Here is a 15,196-nt window from a genome sequence, read left to right as displayed (position 1 = left end):
CATATCTTGGAAAAATCACTATAAATTTGTTTTATTAAATAAAAAGAATGGTGAAAAATTAATCAAAACTCTAAGAACAAATGTTTCCTTCATTATAAAAGCTTTTATGTGATACTTGCTACCCATAATTTAATAGACAGAATAGCTTGAGGTTTTTTTTCATTTGCTTTGTCTCAGTTAGTACCTGGAAAATAGCAGTATTAAAATCATTTGACATGATGTAGTTGAAGAAAAATGTTCTGAATCTTGTTTTGTAATCTTTTCTTGTGCATATGAAAATAATGGAATTTACAAGTATCAGTTCAAATTAGCTCATTTGGTTTGTGACATCCAGCATGGTTTTAGAGTAAGGGAGCCCTGGTGCAAGTAGCACATGACCAGATTACACAGAAGAGGTGTTGTGGTGCAACACATGCAATAATAGCTCAGGAAGATCAGGAACTGTTCAGTATGTGTCTGATATGTTTGCAGTGATCAATAATGCTTGCCCAAATTCCAGCACAAATTGGATGTGGTTCCCTTCTGAAAAGAATTATCATTAGTCCATATAAGCATTTCAGAAGGATTGTAGGATTGTACTGAAAGACTGTAATCAACACACAGAGGCTGCCTTATTCCAAGTTCTTCTCACAGCTTTAAAGCTTTAAGCTTAGGTGGCTATAGGAGCTGACAAAGGCACTGGAGTAATTTTTTTCTCTCTCTTTAGCTTTGCATCTTCTATTTTGCCCCATTTTTCCTTGAAACAGAAGTCAGATTTTATCTATGAAATGTACTTTACTATTTAAGAGTATAAAGAGAATTTCTTAAGGTTTACAGGGCAAAATGCATGGCTACCACCGGCTCAGAAAGGGAGCTCTGCAAGATGCAAGAAGAGAGCATAATCTGAGTGGCAGTGTGCCAACAATAAGGCACAGGTGAACCAGATTCTGCTTTTAAGTAGTTGAGACTAATGCTGTTGCCTGAACAGTGAATAGTGGCAGTGTCATTTTAAAATTGCACTGATGTGGGCAAGAATCATTTAAGCATTTATCAGCAGAAATTCCAGTGGATTGTAGAATGTGAGCTTGCCTTCCTGTTAGCACAGCTCTTCAGTTGTTTTTATTAGATATACATGGGTTTATTATATCTGCTGTTCAGGCATGTTTCCTCTGCTTATCCTCATTGCTGTCACATACTTAGTACTTCCTTGCACAGTTAATTAATTAACTTTCTCTTATTTGAGAGCACTATACTGACAAAACTGGAAAAACACTGTCACATTTATTTCTCGTGCAGATGTGTAACAAACAAGTCAAATAGATTGAATTTAGGTTTTTATTGGCAAAATGCCTGGAGACCTCCATTACATATTCATTAGAGTTCTGTCTGCTTTACTTTCCTTTCTTTGAAATGAAACAAGAGAGTCCTCTTTTTAATATATAGTTTTCTTTAAAAATATAGCTATGCAATACAGATGTAGTATATGTCATGTTATTGATGAGTAACCTAACAAGTGACTGATTTATGTACAAATGATTATTAATAGCTGTCTATAGATTTCAATCCCTGTAAGATACAATTCCTAACATGATGTGAGAAGACATCTGTATGTATCAAGCTTAATACTAAGTTCCTGGTACATGGAGAATATTGTCCTTGTAATGAGCCTCTGAGATATATTTCTGTTAAATTTGTTTTGTCTTTTACAGCAGTGTCTTTTCTTTATGATGCTTATAATGGTTGCCATCACTGTTTTCACAGCATCTGAGTCTTTTTCTTTGCAGTGCTACATAAGATGGAGGACTGTTCTAACAGTTTTAGAAACGTGGTGGTGATGGTGGTGTTCTGTAGTTAACTTAAGCTGATTTAACTGCTTTTCATTGCCTCTCCTATTTCCTAATGGCAGCAGTTTCCATATACAGTCATTGAAGCAAATCATAAAACTGCTTCTGAAGCACAGCAGTGATAAGTGACTTGCCATATGTCAGAAAAGAATGCTTGGAAAAATCAGGAAACTAAAATTAAGTCATCTAAGCTTGTTTTCTGGATCCTGGGCTATATTTTCCTCATTTTGCATATATCTCCATATTTTCACTTATATAATGCAAATTAGATCAATATCCATATTACAAATGGCATATGTAATGCAATTCTTCATCTTACCTCTTCTCATTAACTCTTACAAACTATTCTAACATTCTTAGTCTTTAAGGAGTTTCAAATACACTGAATTGTTTTTCCCCAATAGAAATTATCAGACATACAACTATATAATACTTTCTACCAAATGTAGATGTCTGGGATAATTACTGCTTTTCTCCTGAAGTAGCAATAAATTTAATATGGATAATGAAGACCCTGACAGGGACGTTTTATCACTGGAAATGGGAGCTAGAATATATCTCACTCAGCCTGGGAAGTTCACAAGTAAACTCATAACATGTGAACTGGGAATTAGGGGTGGTCTTAGATTTTTGTTGCTTCCTATGAAAATTAAATAAAATCACAAATTTATTCCAAAGAGATGGCTTTTATAACAGAGTTCTAAGCCTTCAGGAAGCCCTGTCTCTCAACATAGACCTATCATGTATATACCCATACTTGTGTCTTCATACTTGTCCCATGTCTGACTGGTCTTAATGTTGTGACGTTATATTGTTACCTTCAGTAAAAACTGAAATGAGTGATTATGAATCAAGAGGGACTAAGATTTTTTTGAAGGTTGCTTTGGCAGATCAATACATATTGTTCATTGATATTTATCACTAGTGAGCAATGAGATTCTAAATAATCAGGAAGATAAAATCCCCTCACCCTGCTATGACATATAACCTTTATAATATGTAGATGGGAATTTCTCAATGTATTAATGTTTAGTGTTGAGATGTGGACTGACTGTTAAGTCAGAGAAAGAATCAAAGGATGCTAGGTCTGAGCATAATCCTTAAAACATGGAAATTCTGCTATTCATTAATATTTCCTAGTAATATTAAATATTATTATTGTATTTAAAATTTATGCAGTTGAATTCAGAGTTCTTGACTGAACTGTGGTACAGTCTATCTTGTGCAATGCTATTATGAGCTGTGATAACATCTCCACAGTTTCCCATGAAGCTCTTAGAAAGAGTGAGGTTGAAAGTGACAACCAGGATCTTATTTGATGTAAGTCAGGTGCTGATGATTAGATTCAGTGATAATCCGTGCCTCAGTAGAAAATTGCTTTCATTGCCGTTTAAAAATATAACGAACAATTATTGTTTCTTCAACTGCTTTTCATGCATTTGTGAATATATTCTTAATTGAACGGCATTGCAAAATAACACAAACATAATCCTTACGGGATAGAGGAAAATCCCAATACCTGTTGAAGTTTACTGGACCTGACCTTCCCATGTTTTTCTTACTGATCTCATGTCTGTGGGATAACTTGCCCCATGACAGGCAGGGTATTTTTAAATGGAAATAATCTATAACAAAAAGAATAAAGAGTAACTGATGTCAGATCATCAGAACGATGAGTCTTGAGAAGTGGAGTTCAGTCACCAGCAGGTAATCACGTTACATGATACTAGTAAGGTTTTTCTGTCTTCTCTGTCCTCCTCTTTTCCAGCAACTTTCATCCTATATCCTGCTTTAGTTTATCCGTGATCAGATTATGTCAATTTGTCATTACTTTTGTCTGAACTTTTACCTTTAATGTATCTATCTTCCTTCTGATCTTTGTTAGAGCAGTTATATTCCTTCTCAACTTCTGTTTTCCTGGGTTACAAAAGGTAAGTGTAGTGTCGTCTTTTCAGACAGGTACTTTGTTTTCCTGTTGTGAATAGTCACCCTGCTATGCCCCTGCACCCATTCTTTTTTTCTTTTTTTTTTTTTTTCTCTCCTTTTTCTATTTTTCTATTTGGCTGAACAGAATTGATTACCACTATTTGATGAGATCCTATAAAGGTGCTCATATGTCTCTCTCTCTAAAAATCATTACAGAATGACAGAACAACAGGTTGGCTCTTCTTCTGTGAGTTATCTTTTAGAGTGTTAGGAGATTTCCTCACAAAAGTGTGTTAAGGGAGAAAGAATATGGAAAGCAAAGTGCTAAACAGTTCAGAGGTAAATGTAGACATTGAGGGGTGGAGCTTGTAAATGCCTATGGTATCCCTATTTACATTTAAAAAACACTCCACCAACAGCTAGAAATAAGTAGAGCATAGCAAAGAGATAAACCTTTCTACATTGCAAGCTATTCTTAAACTTCAGCATGCCTGTCTGGCGTGTTGCTTGGGGTCAATGGCACTCAATTTACTCAAATGCACTCCCTGGAAGCACCACCAGATATTTCCCTTTTCACCCCTCCTCTTTCTTGTTCACTGGCTTGTTTCACAGCTGATTATACACAAAGTTAACTGAGCTTTCAAATCAGTTGTCCTTCAGAAAAGATTTATATAGAGGCTGCATTATGGCATAGCTTGTTTTGCCAGGCCCTCAGGGGCACAAACAAACAGCTGTACATTCCTGCCTTTTTAATGGTATCCAGAGCACGTGGTGGCAGGCTCAAGTCTCATAATAACAGGCTATTGGGATGCTGCCATCCGTTACTCTATATTCAGTGTCACAGAAATAGCAGAGTCATTCCAAATTCAATTTGCTGGAGTCAAACTTAAACCACATGTCCTAGACCAGAATCGTTTTGCCTGGGCACTGTTTTGCAAATTAATGATCTCTGAAGTAGGAGCAGAGCTATGCTGCTAACCATCTTTTCTTTATGCTTCCTCTTTGTGCCTCTTCTTACCCAATATCAACAACACAGCTTTAGCCCGACATGCCATTTTGACCGAAGTCGTGGATTAGTATGTGATGAATGCCCAGCTGGGTATGTGGGACCACGCTGTGAAAGGTAAGCAGGCACCATGCTTTTAACCATATGAGATCTGAATCAAAACTATTGATCACATGGAACTGTTCTACCTTTTTATTACTTCCTGTGCATCTTCCTCTGATATTATGTCCCTGCTTTTGTATAGTTCTAGTGCTTGTTTTATTACTTTATGGTAAAGTACAAAGCTTCCAAGCGGCATTTGCTGAGAAGTCTTTTTTAAAAATGATTCCTCTAGCTTTTCTGTCACTCTTTTGACATTTTTGTAATTACTTTGTCGCCATTTGAATGTTTAGAGCATGGTGAATCAAATATGCAATACATTACTGATGTCTCTTTTAGAGAAGTTCATATACGGTGAAAATACAGTTCTCCCAAGAAGTTATTTGTTGATTTCAGTTATTTTTAAGGAGAATATTTTACATTTTTGTTGCTTCTAGTTTCCCATTGCAGTCTTTATTTAGCAAGTAGAACAAGATAGGTTTTAATGACAAAAGAGATAATTTTTGTCAAATACATAGAAAAGCTCAATATGTATTTCCTACAGTTATTAATACCTATACAAAAGAGAAATAAAAATTATGTCTTTGTCTGTGACAGGTCTGAGTGACATGTTAGTAGTGAGAAAGTTCTCCCCCTTCTTATATCCTGTTATTCTGTATGAAAAAATTAAATGAAACAGAAGGCTAGTGTGAGTGTTGGTGCTAAGCTCCCAGGAATCCACTTCCACAGCAGGTGAGAGTGCAGACAGGGGATATCATCACTGTGCCTGTCCACCTTTGGTCCCTTGGGATTTCACATGGATGGAACAGTTTTCAGGAGCAGTTAGTGTGCCCGGGTACCACTGCTAGTTGTTTGGATGTTGTGATGAATCAGCATTGGCTTTAGCTTTGTGATCCCAGTCACCAGAAACCCTGAAAATGACACCTTTGTGAGAGGGACTGGGGAAGCCTGATAACTAACATCTGGCTACAATTATTTACCCCATGAAAGGCCATGAAAACATGGCACTTTTGTTTCTTAGTAGGCTTTTGCCATTTGGCACTTCTGTGAGCTGCTCACAGTGTTTTCCATTGTAAACTCTAAAAACAGAGTAAGGCTTCTGAATGAAAACTTACAATATTCAGGCTGGGATGAGGAAAAGCAAGAATCAAGGAAGAACCAACCAGAAAAGCAAGAACCTGTCCATATGCTGTGAATGGCTCTCTAGTACTGTCTTTCCAATTTACATTTACAGCTACTTCCTTTTAAACCCCCTGTTGTGATATATCTGTCCTAAAGCAAGAGTGCAGGCTGTCACCTGTTTCTACCCATCATCACTGAGTCTGCCCTGCTGCGTGCTATTTCTGCCTGTCTTTTCCTGTCTGTCTTGGAAGTCATCACCTTCTTTCAGCTAGTGGGCTGTGACGTTAATGATGGCAGGAATAAATCACATCAAGAGCACTTTGGTGGCAGTTTGTCAATGTTGGGTCATTGACAGCTTCCATTAGCAACAAGTGCTATTTCTGAGTGGATCACAGGCTGTAGATGCAGTAGGACAGAATCTGAATAAATGTCAGGTTTAGATTTTAGCCTGATTTCCTAAGGAAATAAGGCTAGTGTGATCTTTTTTGTGCATGTCTGTCTGCCTGCAAAGATATTTGAATTTCTAGGTCAGTTTCAACCAAATTTGACAGAAGGGTAGGAGGTCTCAAAGATAATTGTTCCTGAAGTTTTTATTAAAAAGAAGTGGCTCGAGGTTAATAAATCAGGACACCTCATAGCTAAGGGGAAGAATACTGTGTGTACTCACACCTGATTAAACAGCAGAGAATACGAGAGAGAGAGAGAGAACGAGAGAGATTATTAAATGATCTGTCCATAAGAAAACTTTCACAGGGCAAGGAAAAAGCACTGCAGTTGCCTGAGGGTTACTCCCTGCTGAATAGCAACATCCAGCAGCAAATAATCAGCCCTTAGCCTTGTAACAATGAGATATAAATCTATTGGAAATTAGGCCATTAATTCCAATGCTCATGGAACTATTTGCTTTTAATTGTAGCAAGTTGCTTGGAAATACCCACAGCTGTCAATAATAATGAACAGGAGGAAGCATGTTGCCTTTTGCTATTAATAGTCACTGTATAACTGCTAAGAGTTTACCTGAAGTTCCCTTTCATTTTAGCAACTGCAGTGACAAGTATCCAAGCTACGTGATTCATTAACTGAACAGTCCCACATTATCATGACGTACTAAGAATGATGAAGTGAACATATGCAGTACTGTACTTATTTGGCCTCCAAAATTGTCTGGTCCCTAGGGAGATACATACACATACACATCTGAGTTGTAAAATGTCAAAAAAAAATTCTACTTCTCTCACTTGAAGTTTTCAGGAAATATTGCCAGAATTCCTCAGTGTTCTGATGGGTCGAGCTAACACCATCAAAATAATTGCAGATATACAACTGGGCTGGGTGATAGCACATATCAAGCCCAGCTTCCCCATTTAATCCTTTTCCACAGTAAATTAGAATTATGTTCTTCCTTTACTTGTTTTCCCGAGTGTTATGAAGTAGGACAGACACTCTCCTAACTCCGTAGAAAGGGTGTACGAAAATGCCAAAAATCTTGAGCCCACCACATTTACAGAATGATAATATGCATTTTCCAACTACACAGTATTGATATAGGTTGGAGAACAGAGTTTTAGGGAAGAAAATAAAAACTGGGTGAGAGACTTGCTTCTTCAGAAGCACTGCTTCATTTATGACTATGGTTCCAGTAACCTTTTCCTCCTAGAAGGAGAGATGAGAGGTCAGTGTAACTTAAGCATGGGGAAAGGGGTGAGCTTGGTTATGTCCTTCCTTCCTCTCCCACTCCCCATTCTTCAGATCTAGCACAGAGTTCCACCAGCCACAGGTCCTTCTGGGGCCCTTGGCTTCAACCTGCTGCTCTTTCTACCTAATATAATTCTTTCATTATTGCCGGAAGTACAAGTCTGTATTTCAGTGATGATGGGAAAAAGGTCAAACATTCAGGAGAGCTAGTACAAGTGTTTTATTTTTCTTTTAAGCTTAACTGGTTTAACCCTACTTTCAGGATCAACTTGAATCTGGATTCAGGATTATTTATGTGTATAAGTAGAACATAGCTAAATAATGGTAGTGAGCTTTGCTAATTTTAATCAGCAAAGTCTAAACTGATGAAGATGCGAAGAATTATGGAGGTCTCCTGCTATTAATAGAAGGAAGTGATTAGCAGTACATTTCTCACAAATCACCGGAGTGTGTTTTCCTGTGAACTGCTCATTAAGTTTCTGCAAATACTATGAGATACAGAGCTAACCCTTAAATGAAAGTGAAAAAGGAAAATTAATACACATTAAGTGAAGTCAAATAGATTTGTAGTACCAAAAGATACAGGTTTATGACAGTAATAAGTAAGAAAGATCTCAGCAAAGTGTGGGTGAACTTCAGACATCATCTTTTTTAGGTAAAATAAGATAACTGCATAAATTATCCACTTATTCTTTGGCTCTGATCAAACATGACTATTAATTGTCACATGTGTTAAAGAGACATTCCTGACCTTTGAAACTGAGATATCATCACTGAAGAAAAGCTAATTTGTTTGACAAAAGTAAGCTTAAAATCAGTCTTTTGTGGTTGCTGATATATATTCTATATAAGAAAACAAAAAAATGTGCCTTTCTTTGTGGGGAATACAAGGAGGCTACATTTGTGACAGGTTCTGAAAGTAAAATGCCTGAATTATTCTAATGACAAAGCTTTGATGTATTGTTGCTATGAGAGGTAGCTGTGAGAGAAGGCTATGCTAAAGGAGTAAAGTACAGCGGGCTAGATTGTGAATATTTTACTCATGTTCTTTAGTGCTTAGATGCACCCAAACCACTGGAGTATTTATACATATTATTCATCTATGGTCTGCGTTGTGGGTGCTTTTAGAGAATGGAAAAAAAATCCTGTTTTGTGTGATATCTTACTACAAAAAACTGTTCAATGAGATTCAACTCTAATTTCCTCCCTAGTCACAGTTGTCCATTTTCAGAATCGCTGCTAATGAATACTGAATAATACTTAATAAATGTTTAGATGGCTTTGTTGAGGATCCAGTTGGAAGTTTCATGAGTTATTATGGATGCAAGGAAAAGAATAAACTTGATGAGCATAAAGGAACAAGTGTGAAAGTATAATGGACCTCTGCATATTAGGATGGTATGCAAAATCCTTGCTTGACCATACCGTCCATTACTATTACAAAGCAGAGAGGTTATTGATGTACATCAGAACTGCATTCAAACCAACTTTTAAATAGTATGAAGCATTAATTTATACAATGTGTTTTATGTGCTTTCTGTTTTCTTGACACTAATAAGAGTTCATCTGAGTTGCACATGAATAACTTCATTAGCTGAAACTGGGCAATTTTTCTTCTTTTTCTTCACTATCTATGAGTTGCTCTTTCTGTGAAGTACGAGAAAATATAATGGAAAGAGAAAGCAAACCAGAATATAAATAGAATATAGGCTGTGAGATGAGTAGAAATTCACATTAAATATACACTCAGGTCAGATTCACTAACCTGTTTTACATGGTACTCTCAGGAAATTGCTGGTGGGCAAGATGGAAAAGAAGGTGATATTGTTAAACATCTCTGTTAAAATATGAAAGGTATGGTCCACACCAACATAGTACGTGTAATAATGAGTGATATTTTTGCAACTTGCCTATACACAGAAATTAACAGGCCATTAATTAAACAGCTGTGACCATGCAGTAGATCAGTGGAAGGCCAAGTCGAGGAGGATCTTGTTAATTGAACAAATTTATGTCTGCTCTACTTTCTAAGCCTGTTTTTCTCAACTAAATGTGGCAGAGGATTAAAAAAAAATCATCAAGCTTGCTGGTAAATGAGCACAGAACATGTAGGCAGGATGTACTGAAATATGGACCCAATCTAACATAGAATCATAGAATACTTTGGTTTGGAAGGGACCTTTGAAGTCATCTAATCCAATCCCCCTCCTCTAGTGTGCCAACAGACAGATTTTTTTACTATGCTTTGTCTCGCCTTCAGTGCCAGTGACAAGTTTTTCTCCCACTGAAATCTCATTACTAGCAGAACTGGCAGGATTTCAGCTGGTATTGTATCTACAGTGTTGTTAAAAAGGAGAAGGAGGGAGAAAAAGACCCGTAAGAAATACTTGAAAGAAGATAAAATTATTTTTAGTGATTAGTGAGGCAACAAATTTAAATATTTCTAATAAGAGAATCATTTAAGGGTCCTAACTGGCAATGTCTTCTACCATAGGTGTGCAGAAGGTTATTTTGGACAACCACTAGTACCAGGGGGATCGTGCCAGGCATGCCGGTGTAATGGCAACCTTGATTTCTCCGTTCCTGGCAGCTGTGACAGCTTGTCTGGTGCTTGCCTGATATGTAAGCCAGGTACAACAGGCCAATATTGTGAGAGGTGTGCTGATGGATATTTTGGCGATGCTCTTGATGAAAAGAACTGTCAACGTAAGTAATGAACTTTTACTACTCCTGACAGTATTGATCTATCCTATAACCATGTTCCTGAGAGGAAGACTGTGCCTCTGTCTGTGTGAGTAGGAGAATGATACAGTATACTTACACCTCTAATAATAATAGTGTTTTACTTGCATCTGCACCTGGAAAGGGAAGCTTCAAAGTAAATAGAAAGAAGAACCTATTAAAAAATCATTTGAAGCAGTAATGAAGCAGACATGGAAAAAACCTGGGAAAGTAGAGCATTGCATGAATGCAAAAGGTTATAGTAAATGTCAGATCTACGAAAATAAATACAAATAAATGAAAACTATTCACTATAAACACTGCACTATAAATGCCATAAGCCATCCAGGAAAATCCCATTAAGTAGTGAGATAGGTGCTGAAATGAGGGAGTGATACTTCAGTTACCGAGGGGCCCAAATCTGGCGGCATTTGTGACCTCCCTTCAGCCTACATAACCTCAGTAAGTGCTGGGAGCTGCTGCCTCTTGCAGGGCAAGATTCTCCTGCTCCCTGCAAAGCAGAGAGCAGGAATCTGCTGACAGTTTTTCCAATGTACTCTGAAAGAAGATACCCAGCAGTGCAGCAAGCTACCACTTCTCAGCAGAGTGGTGGTATATTGTTTAAGTATCAGCCCAGCTCCTGCTTCCCTTGCAAAAAAATCATTGAGAACGCATGGAAGATTTGATAGGAACAGGAGCTTTTGCTTCTGTAGGAGTCAGTGGCTCTCTCTGAGCCATTCCTGGCATAATTCAGAATGCAGCTGTTAGGAAGAACAACTCCACTGAATACAAAGGTGTTATATCAGGATAAAATTATTAAAGTAAAAGAGCTTGGCCATTGTCTTACTGCTGCATGTGCAGGAACACAGGAAACTGCTGCAGTACTGCAAGCACTTGTATTGCATGCACAAAAGTTTGAGCCACTGACATCCATTTCCAGGGTTAATTATGTTAGTGGCTTGCAGTTTGACAGTGAAAATGCTAAGTTCTGTTGGGCCGCCTAAGACTGTGAGATGCAGAACATTGACAGGTTTCTCATCTAAGACTAATAAACCCAATATACATAAAGTCATAAATAACTATGCAGACATACACATGTGTAAATGCTTTCCGTACTGGAAAATGCTGGATAAACGTTGGACAATTGCATATATTCCCTGCACAAATTAACAGTTTGGTATGAATGATGTCATACAAGTTAGGGTGTTAAGTGTGTGATGTGATTTAAATAGAAGTGTATTTCAAAAAATCCAGTAGCTTGTCTCTATGCCTGAGACATTGATAGGACTGTTGATTTCACATTTCTACAGCAGTGGCAGCTACTGCATGAGGAAGAGATGTAGTATGATGAAAGTTCAGAAAACATACAATTAAAAAGTATTAAAATAAGTACATATTTAATGTAGAATTACAAGCTTTGCTTTTATTGTTAGTATCACTGACAAGGAGAGCCCCCTAATGTATTCATAGCCTTGTGCTCACCATTACCTTGTATTCATCTACTCTCTGCCTTTCATGTGGGTTTTCTTTTTTGCATATGATTTCCTTTGCAGACTTCCATGAAGTTTGCCCTGCAGCTACAATATCAGAGGGACTGTGCCTTTACTTTGTTGTTTTCAATTTCATTCTTTATTAACAAGCCAAGTCCAGGAGTATTGCAAAGCATGAATTTTGCTTTCAAATTATTGCTTGAAATGTTTCTTGCTCTATCTCAGTAGAGTGCTCTTGTCATGTGCAGTAACTATTTCAAATGACAGTACAACTTCATGTCACTATAGCGTTTCTGAATTTTTGGTGTGCCTGTACAAAATCATGAATCTAAGAACAACAAGCAAATGTCCTGGGCTTATTTGATTTGACTCTAGTAGGTTGGTTTTGTTGTGAAATAGCACAGTATGCTGCAGCAAATACCTAGAGGTTTTGCTGATGGTAATAGAGCTAAGTGACATGAGATGAATTAAAGCAAATACTCAAATGTGCCTATGTGCCTGTGCATAAGGAGGAGAGTGTGTAGGCTGATTATAAATACATACTTATAAATATTTATACAGACTTAGAGACAATGAAGGGTCAAGAGAAATAAGACAAATTTCTCTGACAGGCAGTGTTTTATTACAGCAGCCATTTAGAGACTTGGACAATAGCTATTTTTCCCAGTAGATGTGAACAAATGGAAGGCTTTAGGTGAGATAAATACAATTTATCAGATTGAGTAACAGTTCATTAGATGAATAGCACTGATTGTGTGTTTCTACTCTATGTACATACTGCCAGAGCAAAGGAAAACAAGCAAAGTCTTGACTTCCAAACTACTGTATTGCACCCAGTCATCTGTGGCTGAGTTAAGAATACATGGTATGCCATTTGCAGTAATATATAATATAAATAGGACAAACTCACCTGCTTATGAAATCAGTGTAAATTTTCTTTTTTATTTTTGTGGTGTCATATGCCTGATAAGCAAAATGGTTCAAATAAGATGGACTTTGTTTATTGAGGCAAAATATTTGGTGAAATACTGTTAATTTGTGTTGAGAACTGTGGTTTGCTGAGTCTGAGGTTTCACATCATCTTCCACTGCTGACCATTTTAATTAGAAAAATACTTAAAACGTATATGTGATACTCATCACTGTGTACAGTTTGGAGTGTTGATATGAATATTATGGTAAGGAAGGCTGTATACAGGGTGAAAGAGGTACATTATAGATTCAGTGTTAGAAAATGAGAGTAAAAGGAAAAGAGAAGTGATATTAATTATAGCAGAAGTGTTTAAAAATGTTGACATTAAACATGTAAATGTTAAATGTAAACATTTTTAAAATATATTGCAAAGCAGAAAGAGATCAAAACCTCTGAAGGTGTTGCCAGGCTGAGAGTCCAACATATTTTTGTTACTTTTTCAGAATACAAGACATCTTTGCAGACATTGGAGAAATAATGCCATGAACAGGCTGGCAATCCATGATGTCACTTTTGCTTAAAAAAAAAAAAAAGGAACTTTTGCATAATACCTCAAAGGGGGGGTGGGGTGGGGAATAGCTTTTCAATTTAAAATTAAAAATTGTAAATTAGCAAGTACAATAAAGTACTGAGGAAGCTCCTGTTGTAATAGTCTATATATAGAAAATCTATAACTGCTTTGTCTCAAATGGCACCTTGTGACATGCAAGTATGTGACCACCATGTGTTCACTGTTGGGACTCTTAAGTGTTTCTTAAAATGAAGCTGTTAGGTTGAGAAAAAAACCCAGCACATGCAGTCAGGATACTGCAGGAAAGCAAAATGTGGATTGGAAGCCCGGCTTACAGACTAGATTGATAAACAGGTGTGGATTCATTCCCCTCTGGGGAAGAAAAAGGGGATGTGCAGAAACCAGCTAATGCTGATGGAATTGGTGTCTGCGTGGTTATAGTCCCTGTGACACCAATCACATCCCTCTTCTGTACTGAGTGCAGAAGGGATTTTTTTTTCTAATCTCTGTATGCCAAAAGAATCATGGTTGAAGACCATAAAGGGTGATAAAAACCTTCCCCAAAATTTATTTTCCCCTAAAATACAAGAATTTAGAAACCAAAAGCATTGTTATTTTCCTCAAGAAACAGCAGTTCCTTTTCATAGCCATTTTAAAACCTTAAGAGAGAGCATTGTTAGTCTGGGTATGTTTTCTCTGGGTACTGCAGTGCTGCTGCTGAGACAGAGGTCCACAGTAGCACATAATGGTTGATCACTTTTCAGCTGTATTCAGTGCTGCTGCCTGTGAGGAGGAGCTCTTGGGGGGGGTTGAAGAGGTTACTGTACCTTCTAGTGAGGTCCCTGGAGGTAACCATATTATGGGTCCTCAGCCTGCCAATATTTCCTGCCTGTGACACTGTCACGTACTGGACCCCAGGGTAGCAAGACCAGTGTGTAGTGCAGTAACACTCCCACCTGCCATAGCCACATTCCATATCCACCCTGTGTAGTGTTTGTACCCTTTATCTTTTTTCACTCATTGCCAACGTGCTCATTACAAGTTTCAGGGCAGGTACTCAGTAATGTGCCCTAAACATCCTGTTTTGATCTGAGAGCATAATATAAACAAAGTTGTTTATGAACTTGAGGCAAAATTTCTCACTGCAAGAAACAGCAGTAAAGTTTCAAATTAATATGGGTGGGTTAAAGTGTGTTGCTACTGTATCAGAGTGACACCTCCCTGCTTTGCTCAGGCCTGCCTTCCGGAAGGTCTCAAGGTGGCAAAGGCTGCACTGTAAAAATTTGGCTATTAAATTTAGCTTCAGGAAAGACATCACCAGCTCCTTGTTCTTCCTCTACAGCCTGTCACTGTCACATCAATGGCTCCTTCTCAGAGATCTGTGACTCTTGGACAGGCCAGTGCAAGTGTAAAGCCAATGTGATTGGGCGCCGGTGTGATGTCTGCAAGGTGAGTGACAAGAAGTGGTGTTTCATTTCAGCTTTCATCCTCCTTCTCATAACTAAATATCATTTGGGTTTGGTAAGATTTTCGTTATGGTTGTTTTTCACTTAAAGAGCATATATGGGTTGTTCTTACATACAGAAAAGTAAAATGGTTGGGTTTTAAATGTTTTCTAAAACTTTTCTAGAACAAAATGCAAAACGTTGCATTTGCATGCAGTGAATGTATTTTAAGCCTCACTATGCATATCAGTATGTTTTTATATATGGTATATACGATTTATATTCTGAATGTTTGATATAAATAAATTGGTTAAAAATACTGCAGCTCTGGGGAATAATCACTCTATGAAGAAAGTTGCAGACTGTCTGATAGCATTTGATTTTTA

General features: G+C 37.4%; 1 protein-coding gene across 7 annotated transcripts in view; it reads left to right on the top strand.

Annotated features, from left to right (window-relative positions):
- The window catches only part of LAMA2 (laminin subunit alpha 2), a 361,801-nt gene that overhangs the window by 218,587 nt on the left and 128,018 nt on the right, over positions 1 to 15,196 (top strand). For all 7 annotated transcript variants that reach the window (XM_061378283.1, XM_061378279.1, XM_061378277.1 and 4 more), the window contains exons 18-20: positions 4,786 to 4,872; positions 10,166 to 10,377; positions 14,708 to 14,814. In XM_061378283.1, the coding sequence (XP_061234267.1) occupies positions 4,786 to 4,872; positions 10,166 to 10,377; positions 14,708 to 14,814 (406 nt within the window). The remainder of the gene's footprint in view (positions 1 to 4,785; positions 4,873 to 10,165; positions 10,378 to 14,707; positions 14,815 to 15,196) is intronic.

The sequence above is a fragment of the Neopsephotus bourkii genome, unplaced genomic scaffold, assembly GCF_033783945.1.
Source record: "Neopsephotus bourkii isolate Nb327-2 ecotype Australia unplaced genomic scaffold, CSIRO-AGI_Nbou_v1 NB_1765, whole genome shotgun sequence".
In the NCBI taxonomy this organism is placed as follows: Eukaryota; Metazoa; Chordata; class Aves; order Psittaciformes; family Psittacidae; genus Neopsephotus; species Neopsephotus bourkii.
Note: the sequence above shows the minus strand (reverse complement) of the source record. Positions and strands in the feature narration are given on the sequence as shown.